The sequence below is a fragment of the Diplotaxodon limnothrissa genome, linkage group LG17, assembly GCF_057381915.1.
Source record: "Diplotaxodon limnothrissa isolate DT_005_m linkage group LG17, D_limnothrissa_male_GT1.1, whole genome shotgun sequence".
Lineage (NCBI taxonomy): Eukaryota > Metazoa > Chordata > Actinopteri > Cichliformes > Cichlidae > Diplotaxodon > Diplotaxodon limnothrissa.
The window spans coordinates 20,845,787-20,861,876 of record NC_140612.1 but is presented as its reverse complement, the minus strand read 5'-3'; the positions used below and the strand labels follow the sequence as shown (position 1 = coordinate 20,861,876).

Below are 16,090 nucleotides of genomic sequence, written 5' to 3'. Positions count from 1 at the left end.
TTTTTTTTAGGGGCACTGTGGAGTAGAGAAAATCCAAAATAAATTCAAACTTGTGCAGCTAATTTTATTTATTTATTTATTTATTTTTTATGTAATTAAAGATGTATGCTGCACAATCATTTAACCCTGGAAAAAGAACAGTTACTAATAGATACTGGAATTTCCATAACACTCATGCACATGATTAAGTCGATATAGACTTTTGATCCCAACTGTATTATGTGAAGTCCTGTTCTTGGTTAACGTTAACATTAGGAAACAGTGCATGAGAAGTATTATTTTGTATTTATTATCTGAAACCCAAAATGTGATTTTTGGTTAAAATAAAAGATCATTTGTACTTTGTACTGTGTAGAGTAAAATTCTAAAAATTTACCAACATGTAAAGAAGAGTATCATCTGAATTATAAAGATTTCAGATGATTAGTTTATTTGGAACTTTTACATAAAATTAAACAGGACCCAGGATGGAACCCTGATGAACACCGTTTGGACCGTTTGTAAATTACACGATGTAAAAACTGTAAAAACTTTGTCTGTTTTCCCTCCTTCAGACTCTGTTGCCACGGCATCAGGGCCGCTGCTGGTTGAAGTTGCCAAGGCGGCAGGGTCTAGCCTGGGTGTGGCCCTGTCCACCTCCATGTTCTGCAACAAGCAGGTCATCATCATCGACAAGGTCAAACCAGCCAGTATAGCAGACAGGTATCTAACCTCTGACCCTGATGCTGTTTTACTGTTTTAACTGCATTGTTTTATTATTATTATTTATTGATTTCACGTATTGAGCATCGTTCCAGCTGCTTTCATTTTGCCTAAAGTGGAATTTCAGCTTATTAACTAATATTACCACCGTTTTCTTATCTTATTATTTGATTCTATGTAAATTTGGTTATTTTAACCACCTTGTCATCTTTCAGCTTCATTCAGTCACACTTTAACTTCAGTATTTGTGCAGAAACTGAAATATTTTGTTGCACTTTTAACTGCAGAAATTTAACTTATGAGTTTTGTCCAAGTTCAGGTTTAAATTCTCTGTTTATTTTTGTGTTTTTGTGTAGGTGTGGTGCTCTTCATGCAGGAGATCATATCCTGTCCGTTGATGGGAAGTCGATGGAGTTTTGTTCCCTGGCTGAAGCCACTCAGCTGCTTTCTGCTTCCTGTCAGACCGTCCGCTTGGAGATCCTGCCACAACACCAGACCCGACCAGCCCTGAACGCACCACAGCACGGTATAAACGTACACACATCACATCCGACAAGGCCCTGAATGCACCACAGACCAGTATAGACACACACACACACACACACACACACACACACACACACACACACACACACACACACACACTCAAGAGGCCCTATAAAAGATTATGTGAAGAGAGGAGTAATCTTTTATAAAGCCGTGAAAGACACACACCTGTGTATGCATGACAGTTCCTCATCTGGCTTCCCAGTGAGGTATCTCGATGCTGTGATCCAAGCACCTGCCTCACCTTTGACCTTTCCTCTTGTCTTAACCTAAACACCCTCCTCTGTGTGTGTCTGTGCAGTCAAGGTGCAGCGTAGTCCCCGCCCCCTCCCCTGGGAGACCGGAGGCTCTGCCCCTATCCTCCCCCCCTACCACTACAACACGTACCACCCTGACCAATCAGGCGCCAGATCGCACAACCGCCATACAAACAATCCTCGTACGTGCACCTCTCTCACTCTCTCTCATGTTTTCTGTTGAGAGAGAGAGACCTTTCCTCATCAGCCCTCTCTCTTTCTGCAGCGCTCAGCCACTCCTTCTCTCCAGGCTCCATGTCGGCCTATAGCCTCTCCTCCCTCAACATGAGCACCCTGCCCAGGAACATGTATCCCACAAGTCCACGGGGCACACTGATGAGGAGGAAGGGCAAGAAAAAGGACTTTAAGAGCTCCTGTGAGTCTGTCTCCAAATCCAACAAATCTTATTATTTTATTAGCTGGTTTTAGACATGAATTCATAACATGACCAATAATGACCAACAAAATGTAAAAAAACATTACAAACCCTTAAACCATGACATTTTAATATGAGCTTGCACCCTCTAACAGCGTATGTATGACAGAAAACAAGGACAGGACTGAGGTGCTGTCACAGGACGGGAGGAAAATGAGACTAAAAAATAGAATAATCTTTGTTTCTGTCAGTGTCCCTGGCGTCCAGCACTGTGGGTCTGGCCGGTCAGGTAGTCCACACGGAAACCACCGAGGTGACGCTGCTTGGCGACGGCATCATGGGGTTTGGCCTGCAACTGCAGGGAGGAGTGTTCGCCACGGAAACGCTGTCATCCCCGCCACTTATTGCCTACATCGACCCCGACAGCCCCGCTGAGAGGTAAACACACTGACACAGCTATGATGGCTTTAAAAAAATTTAGAGAAAAAATTCTTTTGCCCTTGCTTCTCAGATTTGAACTTTCCCCCCCAATTTTCAGTTTTTTTTGTGAAATTTGGAAATATTTAATATTTTGTCTTTATTGATAATCATGGTAACATATATATAATTTTTATTTTCTATATCGCAGCTTTGCATTTTATGTTTGCAGCACCAGTTCAAAATGCCATTACCTCATGTCCTTCTGTACAGACTCTACAGTATTGTAAGGAGAGCTCCAGTGATCAGATATTTGTGTATATATGTGTAGGTGTGGCATCCTGCAGATCGGTGACAGGATCTTATCCATAAACGGCGTTCCAACCGAAGATTCGACCCTTGAAGAAACCAATCAGCTTCTCAGAGACTCGTCCATCACTGCTCAGCTCACACTGGAAATTGAGTTCGATGTAGCTGGTAAAAAAAAAAATCAAAAAATCATTTTATCAGAATTGTGTTTTCATGCTTCTGATCAGCACTGAAAACTGTGCTTGTTGATGAATGTCTGTCTGCTGGGCAAAGACATCTGTTTTCTGTGTCGTCGTGTTTTGGCTGACTGACTGCCAGTCTGTGTTTGGTTCTGCTTCTCTGTAATTTGTCAGACTCTTTGTGGATGTAACGTACTCCAGCTGGTGTAAATAACCACCTACGCCTGAGTTTAATAGAACGACACAACAAGCTGTCAGTAGTGACTCACAGGCATATTGTATGATTTGTAGCTGCAGGACGGTTAACTGTATGAGATGTCATTTACAGGACAGTCAGAGTCACTATTTAACCAAAAGAAGAATATAGACCGTGGATGTTATTTCCCAGAGAAACATAAGGCTGAGAAAATTTTCCTCACTTCCTGAAAGCATCATAACTGAAGTCAGTCCAAGGGGACATCTTCCAAAACCTGCAAGGAGCCAAATACTACAATCATTTATTTTACAAATCTCTATAATGTCATCATCTATGCTGATTGATTTTATGGAAAGTGAGTAATAGATAATCTTTACACAGGATAATTCAACAAGAACAGATCAATTTAGCTTTTTTTAATAATTAGAAGATCATCTGGATTTTCAGTTTTAACATGAGTTCTTAACAGTGCTTTGGATATTCGGAATAAAGGGACCAAGCAGTGGATGTATGTTTATGAACATGCTCATAGCCAGTTATAAACAAAGGCTTATGTAAAAGATTAACTCCCAATTTATTTTGTGATGTCCAGTCTACTGTACCGAATGGTAGCGAAGAAGCGATATAGCTATGCGTCATCTAATAATGGTGAAGTTAAATGTTACGTCACCTACTGTCAGCATCTACGGCCAGTGTGAATCTGTAGCAGTCTTTTTTTGTCTCTATCAGTCAGTGTTGATATTAACAATTAATAATCTCAATACTTCACTTAATAAATTAATAAAATGTACAAATGGACAGCACAAAAGACTTCCTGAACATTCTTAACATAATAGCTACAAAACAGACAGATGTCATCACAAATGGTGCATTAAAGATTTTTGACTTGCAGGAAAGATTTTTATGTATGATCACCTCTAAGTTTTGAACTTTGATCTTCTATAAACATTTGAGAGCATGATGTGTCCTCTAAGTTATGTAGAATCAGGTTTAATACATGGACAGCTAACATATACGTCGTACCTATGAGCTCACTTTGTGATTAATCATTGACTGTTATTGAAATTGTTTTCCACATGTCTGCTGAGGTCTCTGAGTAAAAAATATTTCTATTTCTTCCTGTATTTATAACCGTTAAACCAAGTGTGAGTAAGATTGAAACCCTGGTTCTCATCAAGCCAGGCAGGACTGTATACAGAGCGTATGATTAAAGCCTCGAACAGAAGCTTAATCACCTGATTCTGACTGAGAAGATGTTGAGCAGAAAGCCTTTATTCCTCTTCTGATGTATTTCACAGTAAATTAAACATTTCTACTGCTGAAATGTCTCCATCTTTCTGCACAGAGTCAGTCATCCCCAGTTCAGGGACGTTCCACGTAAAGCTCCCAAAGAAACCAGGAGTGGAACTGGGAATCACCATCAGCTGTAAGTAAAGAGAAACGACTACGCAAACACGTACACTAATGTGAGGTCGCTACTGTGGATGGTTTAGATGGACTTTATTAGTAACACAGCTCTGTGTTAATTATTGATTAAGAAAGAGTGCCAATGCCAAAACAAGCAACTAGAATATTATAAAAGTCTTTTTATTGTCAGTGACAGTAGTTTTATTTTTTATTAAATGATTTAATTTGGTGTTTCATCATGTTTACACATCGAGGAAATTAAATTTTCATTCTGAAAGACAGATTTCATCAGACCAGATCCAGCCCGACCTCCTCTTGGGTGTCACTTCAATATTACATTTCCTGCTTTGATTTTACTTTTCCCCTTTAACATTTAATCGTTACTTCTGGTTGTAGTGGTGTAAACAGGTTTAATTATTTACAGTTTTCTGTTTCATCTTCAACTCGTCTCTTTGTGTGTCTGCAGCTCCGTCCAACAGGAAACCAGGTGATCCTTTGATCATCTCGGACATCAAAAAAGGCAGCGTCGCACACAGGTGACACAAACTATGGCTAAACTAACTCTAATCCAGCCTTAAACCTAACCGAGGCTGAACTCTACACACAGTATGTGAGGCTAAAATAAAACAGTGTCAGCTGTGTTAAACCTCAGACTGCCGCCTGTACGTGTTTGGTTAATTAGGCTAACGGTCCAGGCCTGTGCATGTCGTGGTTTGTAGGTCATGTGTTTTGGACTGTGAAGCAGAATATGAGCTAAAGGGCTTCTGCTGGCAGGTAGCATCTGTTTACTCTGCAGGACTTTTAGAAACAGGAAGCAGAGGACTAGTTATAGACCTTCATACGGAAAAGAAAGTGCCGGCAGTTTTACAAGATTTTGGACCAATTTCAGAGGATATCTTCCAGCTTCGATGTCCTTTACAAACTAAAAAAGAACTGATATTAGGTAAAATGATTGGGATTAATTTTCCCAAAATGTAAACAAATAAAGCCTAAAAAATTGGTTTAAGTTGTACCTCGTGGTTTAAACCCAAAGCAATATCTTCACTCCTATTTCATGTACAAGTTAACATATCTTCATGTAAAATTTGTAAGGTTATATTTCATATGTTGAAGAACTGATATTAATGCAAAATTCCATCCTGTCCATAAAGCAGATGCACTGCAGTCATGATTATGATAATATGACATAATAACGATCTCAGCTGACTTCTTTATTAAACTTGTTCCTCTAATTTACCTGAATGTGTTTTCAGGACGGGGACGTTGGAGCTGGGAGACAAGCTGCTGGCCATTGATAACATCCGTGTGGAGAACTGCTCCATGGAGGAAGCTGTTCAGATCCTCCAGCAGTGTGAGGAGCTCGTCAAACTGAAGATCCGCAAAGATGAAGACAACTCTGGTATCGCTTTTAAGTCTATTCCCAAAAGCAAGAGGCCGAGTGATAAACCAGCTTTCAGGGATGCCCACAGTATCATTAATCCTCCTTAAAAAGAACCTCTAGAGTCGTTCCGTGGTGACCTACTTGCCAACTTTAATAAGCTGTGGGACCTTTCCAAATTCTCCTCAAAAGATCATATTTAAAGAGCTTTAGCAACACCAACAGTCACACCTAAATCCTTTTGAATAAGTGAAAAGACAGTGGTACTTAAAAGCATGTAGGAGCCAAACTGGTGCTCATAAAATCTTCACTAATCTTCTGACAATCCTGAGATCTTTAGCATCTTTATGACAGTTTTATTGTACTTTAGAGAGTCCTGATGGGGTCCTAAACTCTCTAGATCAATAGCTGATTTGAAATCATTTGTCTTGTATCATTTTAAGTTAAACTTAAAACCTCTTTAAACATGAAATCTAATCGTAACTTGATCACAACCTGACTGTCAGGAGTCTTCGAGGACTAGAAACTAATCCATTATTCTTGAAATCTTCTTCCAAAAAATGAATGTTCTCAAAAACATTTAGGATCTTGTTGGTGATCTTCAGGATGGCCAAATTCTTTCAAACCTTATCAGTGACTCTAAGGGACCAGCACAATCTTAAGTATCTTCAACACCAACTAGAACATCCCTGAATCCTTCAGGACCCCATTCATATTTTCTAAATCGACTCGATCGTCCATAAGGACGAACAGAAATTTACTAAGGTACTACTAGAACTACTACTACTAGATGTAGAGCCGGATCGTCAACCGTCCTAAAGGACGACTGGAAAGCAAACTGTTTGCTTGAAATCTGCCATCAACTCCTCAAGGACTCTCAAGTGTCTTACCAGGGTGGCTCTTCTTTTCAAAACTAACTCAAACATTGCTGAATACTTTGACCTTGATTGAGGATTTCACTAAACTTATGGCAGACCCTGGACCTTGATAACCTTTAGAACATTTTAATGGCGATATAGATCCCAGTCAAGGTTTTCTAAATGTCCTCAGCCGCTCTTAAGGGTACACAGGGCCCTTAAGTCCCTGAAAACCTACTCAAGGTTTAAAGGAGGTGTCTAATGCTACTTTCAGGACAAACGTTGCACTTCTGGCTTAGTTTTAGCGTGTTTTAGTCTGTGTCACCACATCATCCCTTCCCATGCCATCTTCTCCTGATCATCTGTTCACCACTGACCTTATGTGGAATCAATCTTTATTGAATGTTCCAGATGAACAGGAGGTGTCTGGCAGCATCATTTACACAGTGGAGCTTCAACGCTATGGTGGTCCGCTGGGAATCACCATCTCAGGCACCGAGGAGCCCTTCGACCCCATCATCATCTCCTCTCTGAGCAAGGGGGGGCTGGCAGAGAGGTGCACGCACATGAACTCTAATTACATTACATAAAAAATTAATTACAGGTCACACCTGTAGAAAACATGTCAAGGTTGTGGATTATTTAATCACTTAATCAGCACATCTAGTTTTCTGTTCTTTTCAGCTATTTGGAGGATCGCATTTATTCACTATAAAGTGCCATAAATAGATGTTTATTATTATTATTATTATTATTATTATTATTATTATTATTATTATCATTAGTGCAGGCTCTATTGTCTTTAGTAGTTCCCTGCTGGTGTTATGTATGATTCTGGATTAGTATTAAATACATTCTGTGCTTAATACGGCATTTTATTTACAGAAACTCAGACACTAAGAAGCTTAGAACCAGGGTTGTTTGTGTAAACGCCATCTTTATGTCAAAGGTCGTAAACAGAGGAAATGCTAAAGCTGGCTGCCTAAATCTGAGGGATTATGTTTAATGATGTATAAAATAAGAAATACAGTATCAGCGCAGGCCATCTAAATGGTCTCACTATAAAAAATTAAGGAAATTTTAAATAAGAAAAGATTTTTCATCTTTCTAAAAATAACATCAGTGACTGGAGGAATGAAATATGGAGTGAAACCGTGACAGACATGATAAGCTTAGGATGCCAGATGAAGTGGAGAGTGTCGCCCTCTGCTGTTTAAAAATAATTATTTTCCTCATCATCAATTGGGTTTTCACCTCTTTCCTACAGAAATGATTCTCATTTCTATTTTGTGTATAAGTATATTTGTGTTTCCCTGAGACTGTTAACTCAGTTCCAGTCTTCTTTAAAGTCTTGTCAAGTATGATTTTTGAGTTGCTGAACCCTGAGTGTATATTTCTGTGTGTTTTGGTGTTGTTTACAGGACTGGTGCGATCCATGTAGGCGACCGTATTCTTGCGATCAACAGCAGCAGCCTGAAGGGGAAACCTCTGAGTGAAGCCATCAGTCTGCTGCAGCAGGCGGGCGAGACGGTCACGTTGAAGATCAAGAAGCAGGGAGAACGTACGTAGACGCTTTTTTCACACCATAAACACCGTTCATAATCACAAGCATCAACAGCAAATGCAAAACACAAGGAAATGAGATTCACATCAAGAGCCAGGCTTGTGTAGTGTGTCTCATACAGCTTACTTAACCAGTAACAATCACTCAGTAGCCTTTATAAACTATTAATAAAGCAGAATAATTCACGACCAACTGTTTCACCAGCTTTGGACATTTAATTGTAACAAATATGTCCTGATATAAGAGCAAAATAATAACTTATAAGTTTTGTTCTTGCACACAAGCAGCCCACAGACTGTTTTCTAGTCCTGATCTTACAGCAGCTGTGTGGGAGTTTTCATTTTAAACAGAAAGAAAAGTAAAAGCTTTTTGATCGTGCAGTTACCTGTACCAAACTGCCAAGCCTTCTGCTGTGAAACCGGCTGCACATGAAAAGGAAACCTCCTTTTACAGCTCCATGGCTTTAAGATGGCCTCAGAGAGACACATTGTGCAGTGGCTGAATGCATCGTTCCACTTCAGCGACTTTCTGAAGCCTCTGTTCCCCCTCTGTGACTCAAATGATTCAAACATCAAAATATCAGCACCAGTTATGATCTTTGAAAAAAAGAAACTGACAACCCAGTCTCCCTCCTCGGCATCAACTTTCCTTTTTATTGCTTTGTGTTTTATCCAGCTTGAAGTTGTGGCGGTGGTTTGGATGTTAAATCGAACAGTCAGACTTTAAGCTTTAATTCAGGCTGTTTGACAAAGTTAAACATTAACTGTTCAAGAATTAGAACCATTTTTATAAACAGTCCTCCACAGAGCACATGTTGAATATAATTTACCGTAATTTAAAGATTTCATTAGGGAAGTTTTATAACCTGCACTTTTATGCCATCGCTGCTGTTAACACCTCATGGAGAGGTTTGAATGATGGTCGTTATTTGTACAGGTCATTAAGTGGCTCCATAGTTTGGTGGTGCAAACTAGCACCCAACAAGCGAAAAGTCCCCTTTTCAGTCCCTTCTTTTCTGTCTGGAAGGGAATAAAGCTCCCGAATCAAAGATGCAGAGCTACCCATAACACTGTGGCGACCCCTTGCGGTAGGGGAAGAGTTGAACGTACAGCTCATTAAAGGGACGGGACACAGTGTCACTTCCAGTGGAGTTACAGATTTACACATTTATATTCACGAACGCACATTGGTGGTTTGACAAACGTACTCCGTCTGTCTGCAGTGTCAAGCCCAAAGTCTTGCGTGATTGGTTCGGGTCTGGGGCCAGGAGTGGGGCCTAACCTGGAGAACCAGGATGGGGAGGAGGAGCCTGTTGTCATGGTTGCACCTCCGACAAGCCAGAGAGCATTCAGCACACTGCCGTCCGTGGACAGCGCTGTGGAGTCCTGGGATGGATCCAACATGGACAGCAGCTTCACCAACCCAGGTAGGGACCGACCTCTGACCTCTGCTGACCTCATTAATGCCTCAGTAATGAAACACTTCTCCTTTGCTGGTGTGTGTAGCTCCTACTTTTCAGTCGTCACTGTACAGTTTCCACGAGTGGCGCAGCGCCAAGACAAGCAACAGCCAATCATCATCTTCCACTCGCCAGAGAGCCAATCCACTGTCGGATCTGGGTCTGAATGACGATGATTGGGACCGGCCACCTCTCGGAGGGTGAGAGACTGAGTGAACGGCACAGTGAAAAACATAAAAGCTTGAGTAAAGAAAACTGTAATAACCTTTGTTATATAACAGACAGTATTCAACTGTTCCAGGTTTAATCAAGCTGTTTTCAGGGCTTAAAGTACTTTGATCAACACAATTATTCAAAACTGTTACAGAGGAGGGAGAAGGATTAATATGCTTTTCATACTAGTTTTGAGCAGCCACTTATGCCACATAGTGATTTCCAAATTTACTCAGAATGCAATTTTTCAAGTTTTCTCCCATGAATTATCAGATACAGATGAAATACTGAGGGTACAGATACTCGATCCTCCTCCTCTACATCACAAACTGGCGCAGTTCACTGAAACTATGACACTGATGCTCAAACTGTGTGATAAGATCAGTCTAAACAAACTCAGCTTGCCTAGTATGTGTATACCCTTAAACCCAGAAGCACATCAGAAGAGAGGCCTGAAGATGGATGTGCACGGATACATTTTGCAGCATATCTTTTGTAGCTGTTAGCATTCCTCATCCAGAACAATGGAGTATGTAGCACTGAGCTAACAGCAATAACAGTAGTGTGTCTTTCTGCAGAGGCTGTAATCTGCCCAGCGGTCTAATCTCTGACAGCAGGTACCACAGTGACCTTTGACCTTTAACCCTTCACACACAGTCTTCTGTGACACCCAGTAACCTCCAGCAGATACCCTCACTTGGTGACCTTTAACCCCCGCCACACCGATATCAATACCTGGTGGATGTGTATGTCATCACTGCCCATGCCCCCTCCTGTTAAAAAAACACTCTCCAGCATGACCACTAGCTTCCTGTGTGTGTGTGTGTGTGTGTGTGTGTGTGTGTGTGTGTGTGTGTGTGTGTACCCATCATGCTGACTGGTTGACCTGTTACCTTTCCCTCTCAGGTTTAATGTGGGACATGATGGGACAGAACCAGACCAGGAGGAGAACTTCTGGTCTCAGGCTCTGGAGGACTTGGAGACCTGTGGACAGAGCGGCATCCTCAGAGAGCTGGAGGTGAGGAACGCCACGAAATCTACTATAGTGAGAAGTGTTAGCAGTAGAAGAAGTATTTACAGTAAGAGTTGAGTATTAGCAGGAGTAAGGCTTCTGAAATTTTTATTCAGCAAATGAAGAATTCTCAGATGCTAATGCCTTTCTGCATCGCCCTCTGGTGTATGGATACCAGCACCTACACTGTGAAGTTTGATAGGCTGGCTTTTCTCAAAGAAGATATAGAAAAAATGTTGAAAAGATGATGGATTAAGGCTAATTTTTTAACCTTCTGGAGTTGAGTTTATTTGGTTTTTGATTTTACTTTCAATAAAATCTCACATATATGTCTTTACAGTTATTTTCCATTTTGACATACTGTATTAACACAATTGACCTAAAATCACACACACAAAAAAAATCAGAGTTGCAACAGTTAGACTTTATTAGTGTGAAAACCACAAACATTGAAATGCAAATATAAATTGTAAATTTCAAATTGTACAAATGTGGTAGTTATTTACATTAAATTCCTGTCTACCATAAGACAAGGGGGCACATCACAGGCCTGACACCTTGAAGGTGTAGAAACTCCTCCTGTGGATCACCAGGAGACAGCGTTTACGCTGCAGTCTGCCATTGGTGGATTGTTGACTGGCATCTGTGACATTCAGTAGTCGTCTCAATGTTATGACACACAAAACAAAAAAAAAACTACCCTACACACTAAGAACTAGTGGTGCAACGGATCACGGCTGATCCGTTATCTGAACCAATCCCACTCCACGGTTCGGCACGCACGTGATCCGAAGATTCAAAAAAGTATGTGTATGGTGCGCGTGGTCAGTCTGTTAAGCAATAGTTATGGTCAGCGAAAGCGGTCCAAGTGGAGGAGCAGAGGAGTTTGTGGCATTTAAGCAGCCCTTTGCTGCCCAGTCCAACCGGGCTAAAGCTATTACAAAAGCTACTGGGGTGTTTAGCTGCAGACGGGAGGCCGTATTCCGTTGTGCAAAACAAGGGGTTTAAACTGTGATGAACGTGCTTGAGCCACGCTATGATATCCCGTTGCGCGTCCACTTCAGTGACAAGATCGTACCCAGGCATGTATGAGCAGGAAAAGTTTAAAGTTATGGCTGAACTGTCCCAGGCATCTTCTGTTGCCCAACTACAAATGGGTCGACCTCCAGGGCAACGGAAAGCTACGTGACCGTGACCGCTCGTTATATCACAGCGGAGTGGTAGATACAAAGCCCTGTACTGCCCTACATTGCACCTTAATTTGTTTTTATATAATTCTGTGGAATGAGTCTTGAGTTGAATGTTTTTAATAGGCAAAAAATACTTAAATAAGTTAATAAGTAAATGTTAACATTTTTTTTTTTTTTTTGCTGATCCGAAAATTGATCTGATCCAAACCGTGAGATTTTTGATCCGTTGCACCACTACTAAGAACACAGTCCAAACACACTAAGTGTCATAAATCTCTCTGATAGAACTGTCACTGTCCTTAGAAAATCCCATTTTTATAGCTTCTTCCTGCACTAAATATGAGGACAGTTTTGAGGAAGTATGGCATAAAATATTTATCATAACTGCGGTTTTACTTTGCTGATTAACACAATTTAAAAACTGGTTTGTAGGTTGAAGTCCACAATTTCAACACAATTTGAAAAAGACGCTCAACATAAGTGAACTTTTTACAGTCTTCATTAAGCATTTTTTAAAAACAGATAAACTTTTTGTGACCCATACACCACACTGTCACAAGTACTTAACATTTGGACAGCAAGCCAGATCAAGTCTCCCCACTTGGCTTTGGAGAAGTTACAGTATAGACCTTCTGTAATAAACAGTTGTAGCATTCCTGTGCCCAATACACTGCACTGTTACAGGATGACATTGATATTTTGATCTGAACAGCAACACAGGCTGGAAGTCTGTAATGAGCTTAACTATAATGCTCTTCTTATCCACAGAAACACTTAAAAACCACATCACACATCCACAAGAATGAAGACAAACCAAATATAGCTGAAATATTGATCACTTTAATTATTGAACTGGACAAAAACTGTTAACACAAATAATCATGTAGTGATGTGAACACTGATGAGAGGCTTATTGTTCAGCCCTGAGGACTGACAGTCAAAGTTTAGTCATATTTGTCCAATTCATGCTGAAAGAACTACATGTTTATACCTTCTCTGGCACACAGAAGTAAAAAAGAGACTCCTTCTCTTCCAGGAGTCTGGAAAGGAGACACACCTCCTCACTCTGGTATTCCCCATCCTCCCTCCCCTGTACTAACTCCTCCTGTCCTCCTCTTCTTCTGTCTCCTCTAACTGGACCTCCAGCGTTGTCAAACATCTGACATGTTTGCTGGTTTTGAATGTGACTCTAACTGCATTCTAACAGCAGACCATGGTGACGTCATTGTGACATCTTAGTGACATCACCCAGCTTCCAAACACAATCACATGGCAGAGTCATGTTGTTGCACCAGGCATGGCAGTTTGAGCAAGGCATGCTTGGAGAGCTTGCGCAAGGCCTCATGGGTAGTTTTTTTTTTTTTTGCCAGTCATGAAGCAGATCTGTCAGTCATGCATGCGTTTGATGAGTTCTTGATTCTGATTGGCTGAAGTGGGCATCGGTTGGGAAGTTTAGCCATTTAAAAAAAAAGGGTGTGATGTGGAAAATAAGCACAATCATCAAACATTGACAGTCAGAGAGTTGAAATCCTCTGGGTGAGCTCAAAAGTAGAATCTATCTGTAGAGGTCTGTACTACGAAGCAGGATTTCTGATTAGACAGCTAACTTCAGGTTGAATGCTGAGCTTTCAGAGTTCATGTCTTATTAGATTATGTCGGCTATGCTTGAGATAAGAGACCTGCATGTACAAAGCCTTAGTCTACTGATCAATCAGTATTGATTCTTAGAAGATCCCTCACACCTTGATGACTAGTATGTAGTTTTTCTTTCCCTGACCAGTAAGAAAAATGGAAAACTGCCGTTTTAAAGCAATTTTATTTTCCTATAAGCCTTAAATAGAGTAATATACACTTACCAGACACTTTATTAGGTATACATGTTCAGCTGCTTGTTAAAGCAATTAGCTAATCACCCAATCATGTAGAAATGACATGGTGCATTTCTACATGTCATCAAGATGACATTAAGAAGTTCCAACTTGGACTTCGAAGAATTAAGATAGTTCTGCAACCAGGTAATAGCAAGGTTTACCTAAAAAAAAAAGAAAAAAAATGTGGCTGGTGTGTGTTTATTATAGAGAGATCATCAGCTCCTGATAGGTGTTGTCAAACTTACTGCTAGGTTAGAAAATTCCAGTTAATAAATATTAAAATGAAATCTAAAAGCACTGGAAAACATAATGACACACTGGGAATATAAAGAGTGTATGCCAAAAAACTCCCCCAAACAGTTTACTGTATAGACCTGAATGGTACCAATAACCACCTTCGTGTGGCTGCTTGCTGATATCAGAGTAAGCAAAGCCAGATTTTCTTTGTTATGTTGAACCTGCTTCATATTACAGGCCATTAAACTGTACAAAACAAGAGATCCTGTCAGTAAATATGAGTTAAAACAGTCAATGGTGACAACAGTTGAGCCTGCTCAAAAACAGCAGCAGATCCTAGGAATGGAAATTCAGAAACATCAGTAGAGGCACAGTAAATAATAGTGATGTATGATTAGAAAGAGGTCCTTTCCTGCCACCTGGGTTCAAAGGCAGCAATCTTTAATTACCATGTTTGCTATTTATCCGGTTCTGATTGGATGTTTGCGCTTGCTGTTCTCTGATTGACTCTCATAGGCTACCATCATGTCAGGCTCCACCCTCAGTCTAAACCATGATCCCACCCCTCTGCGGAGCACACTGGGACGCCAGGCGAGTTTCCAGGAGCGCAGCAACTCCAGACCACAAGTACATGCCGCTGACCTTTAACCTCTCTCTGTGATATGTGTTATTTTGTGAAATATTGATTTTGAAGACAACTTTCTTGTGATTGTTCTCAGGTGACTCCTCGATCCAACACCTTGCCCTCTGACCCTCAGCGCCGAGCCTTCGCCATGAGGAAGATGAGACAGGAAGTAAATGACATCCTAAACCAGAACCCTGTGGAACTTCACAAGGTAATGTTTGGCCTGTGTTTGCTCTCTTTAGGGAGTTTCACAAACCCTGTGATCCTTATTAACTGACAGGTGTGTTTTTGTACTCATAGCTCACTCTGGAGAAGGCGACAGACCTGGAGGATTTTGGTTTCAGCGTTTCTGATGGATTGCTGGACCGCGGCGTCTATGTTAATAACATCCGACCCGGAGGCCCAGCGGAACGGGGTGGTCTCAAAGCCTATGACCGAATACTACAGGTACAAAAATATACCAGTTTCACTAATCTCTCCACAGCCTTCAACTCTTCATTTCTTGGTTTAAATTAAGATTTCTTTTTTCTTACAGATTAACCATGTGCGGACCAGGGACTTTGACTGCTGCCTTGTAGTTCCCCTGATTGCAGAGTCTCCAAACCGCTTGGAGCTTGTAATCAGCCGAAACCCTTCATCCTCTTCCTCCTCTACCCTGATGGCCAATCACACCGATGGCACAACCAACAGCAGCCACCCCTCTCAGCCAGTTGGCAGTGACCTGGGATCCTCAGAGCTCTCTGTTGGCCAGGGAGAGGACAGTGGTCCAATTAAGTGGAGCCAACCAGGAGATGGCTTTGGGACAGGGATTGGGATGGGGCAGGTTACAAACAATTCCTTATAGCAGACAAAAATTATGTCACACTGGATTCAACCACACCAGACTGGAGAGATCGTGAGGAAAAAGGGGACAACAAAGTTGAATCAAACTGATTTAAAACTGGTTTAAACTGGTTCGGAGTAGACCGCCCATGGTGCTACACACACCCTCTGGATGACCTTTGACTACTATAGTTTGACCCTTGAACTGCTAAAGCAGCCTGAAAGCACAGTGATGGACTGGAGCAACTCCACACCTTTTAACCTGAACCAGTTCTGTATACTGGTATTACTAGTGTCACTGGAACCAGAATTCTAATGATCCTATTATAGCCACAACTGGGGCTACTGGCCTACCTGGTCTAAGATTAATAGTTATTGGTCCTTCTAGCCCAGAGCCAGTGCTACTGGTTCTACTGAAGCCACAACTACAGCCA

General features: G+C 41.1%; 1 protein-coding gene across 1 annotated transcript in view; it reads left to right on the top strand.

The window, feature by feature from the left end:
- grip1 (glutamate receptor interacting protein 1) overlaps positions 1–15,782 on the top strand; it is a 60,708-nt gene extending 44,926 nt beyond the window's left edge. Inside the window, exons 8-26 of the mRNA XM_085375724.1 lie at positions 555–702; positions 1,059–1,228; positions 1,550–1,687; positions 1,771–1,920; positions 2,172–2,358; positions 2,669–2,814; positions 4,367–4,447; positions 4,895–4,964; positions 5,682–5,827; positions 7,075–7,219; positions 8,085–8,224; positions 9,450–9,653; positions 9,733–9,886; positions 10,806–10,917; positions 13,138–13,170; positions 14,726–14,836; positions 14,929–15,045; positions 15,135–15,281; positions 15,370–15,782. Of these exons, the coding sequence (XP_085231850.1) occupies positions 555–702; positions 1,059–1,228; positions 1,550–1,687; positions 1,771–1,920; positions 2,172–2,358; positions 2,669–2,814; positions 4,367–4,447; positions 4,895–4,964; positions 5,682–5,827; positions 7,075–7,219; positions 8,085–8,224; positions 9,450–9,653; positions 9,733–9,886; positions 10,806–10,917; positions 13,138–13,170; positions 14,726–14,836; positions 14,929–15,045; positions 15,135–15,281; positions 15,370–15,678 (2,708 nt within the window). The 3' untranslated portion in view covers positions 15,679–15,782. The remainder of the gene's footprint in view (positions 1–554; positions 703–1,058; positions 1,229–1,549; positions 1,688–1,770; positions 1,921–2,171; positions 2,359–2,668; positions 2,815–4,366; positions 4,448–4,894; positions 4,965–5,681; positions 5,828–7,074; positions 7,220–8,084; positions 8,225–9,449; positions 9,654–9,732; positions 9,887–10,805; positions 10,918–13,137; positions 13,171–14,725; positions 14,837–14,928; positions 15,046–15,134; positions 15,282–15,369) is intronic.
- The last annotated feature ends 308 nt before the right edge of the window (positions 15,783–16,090 follow it).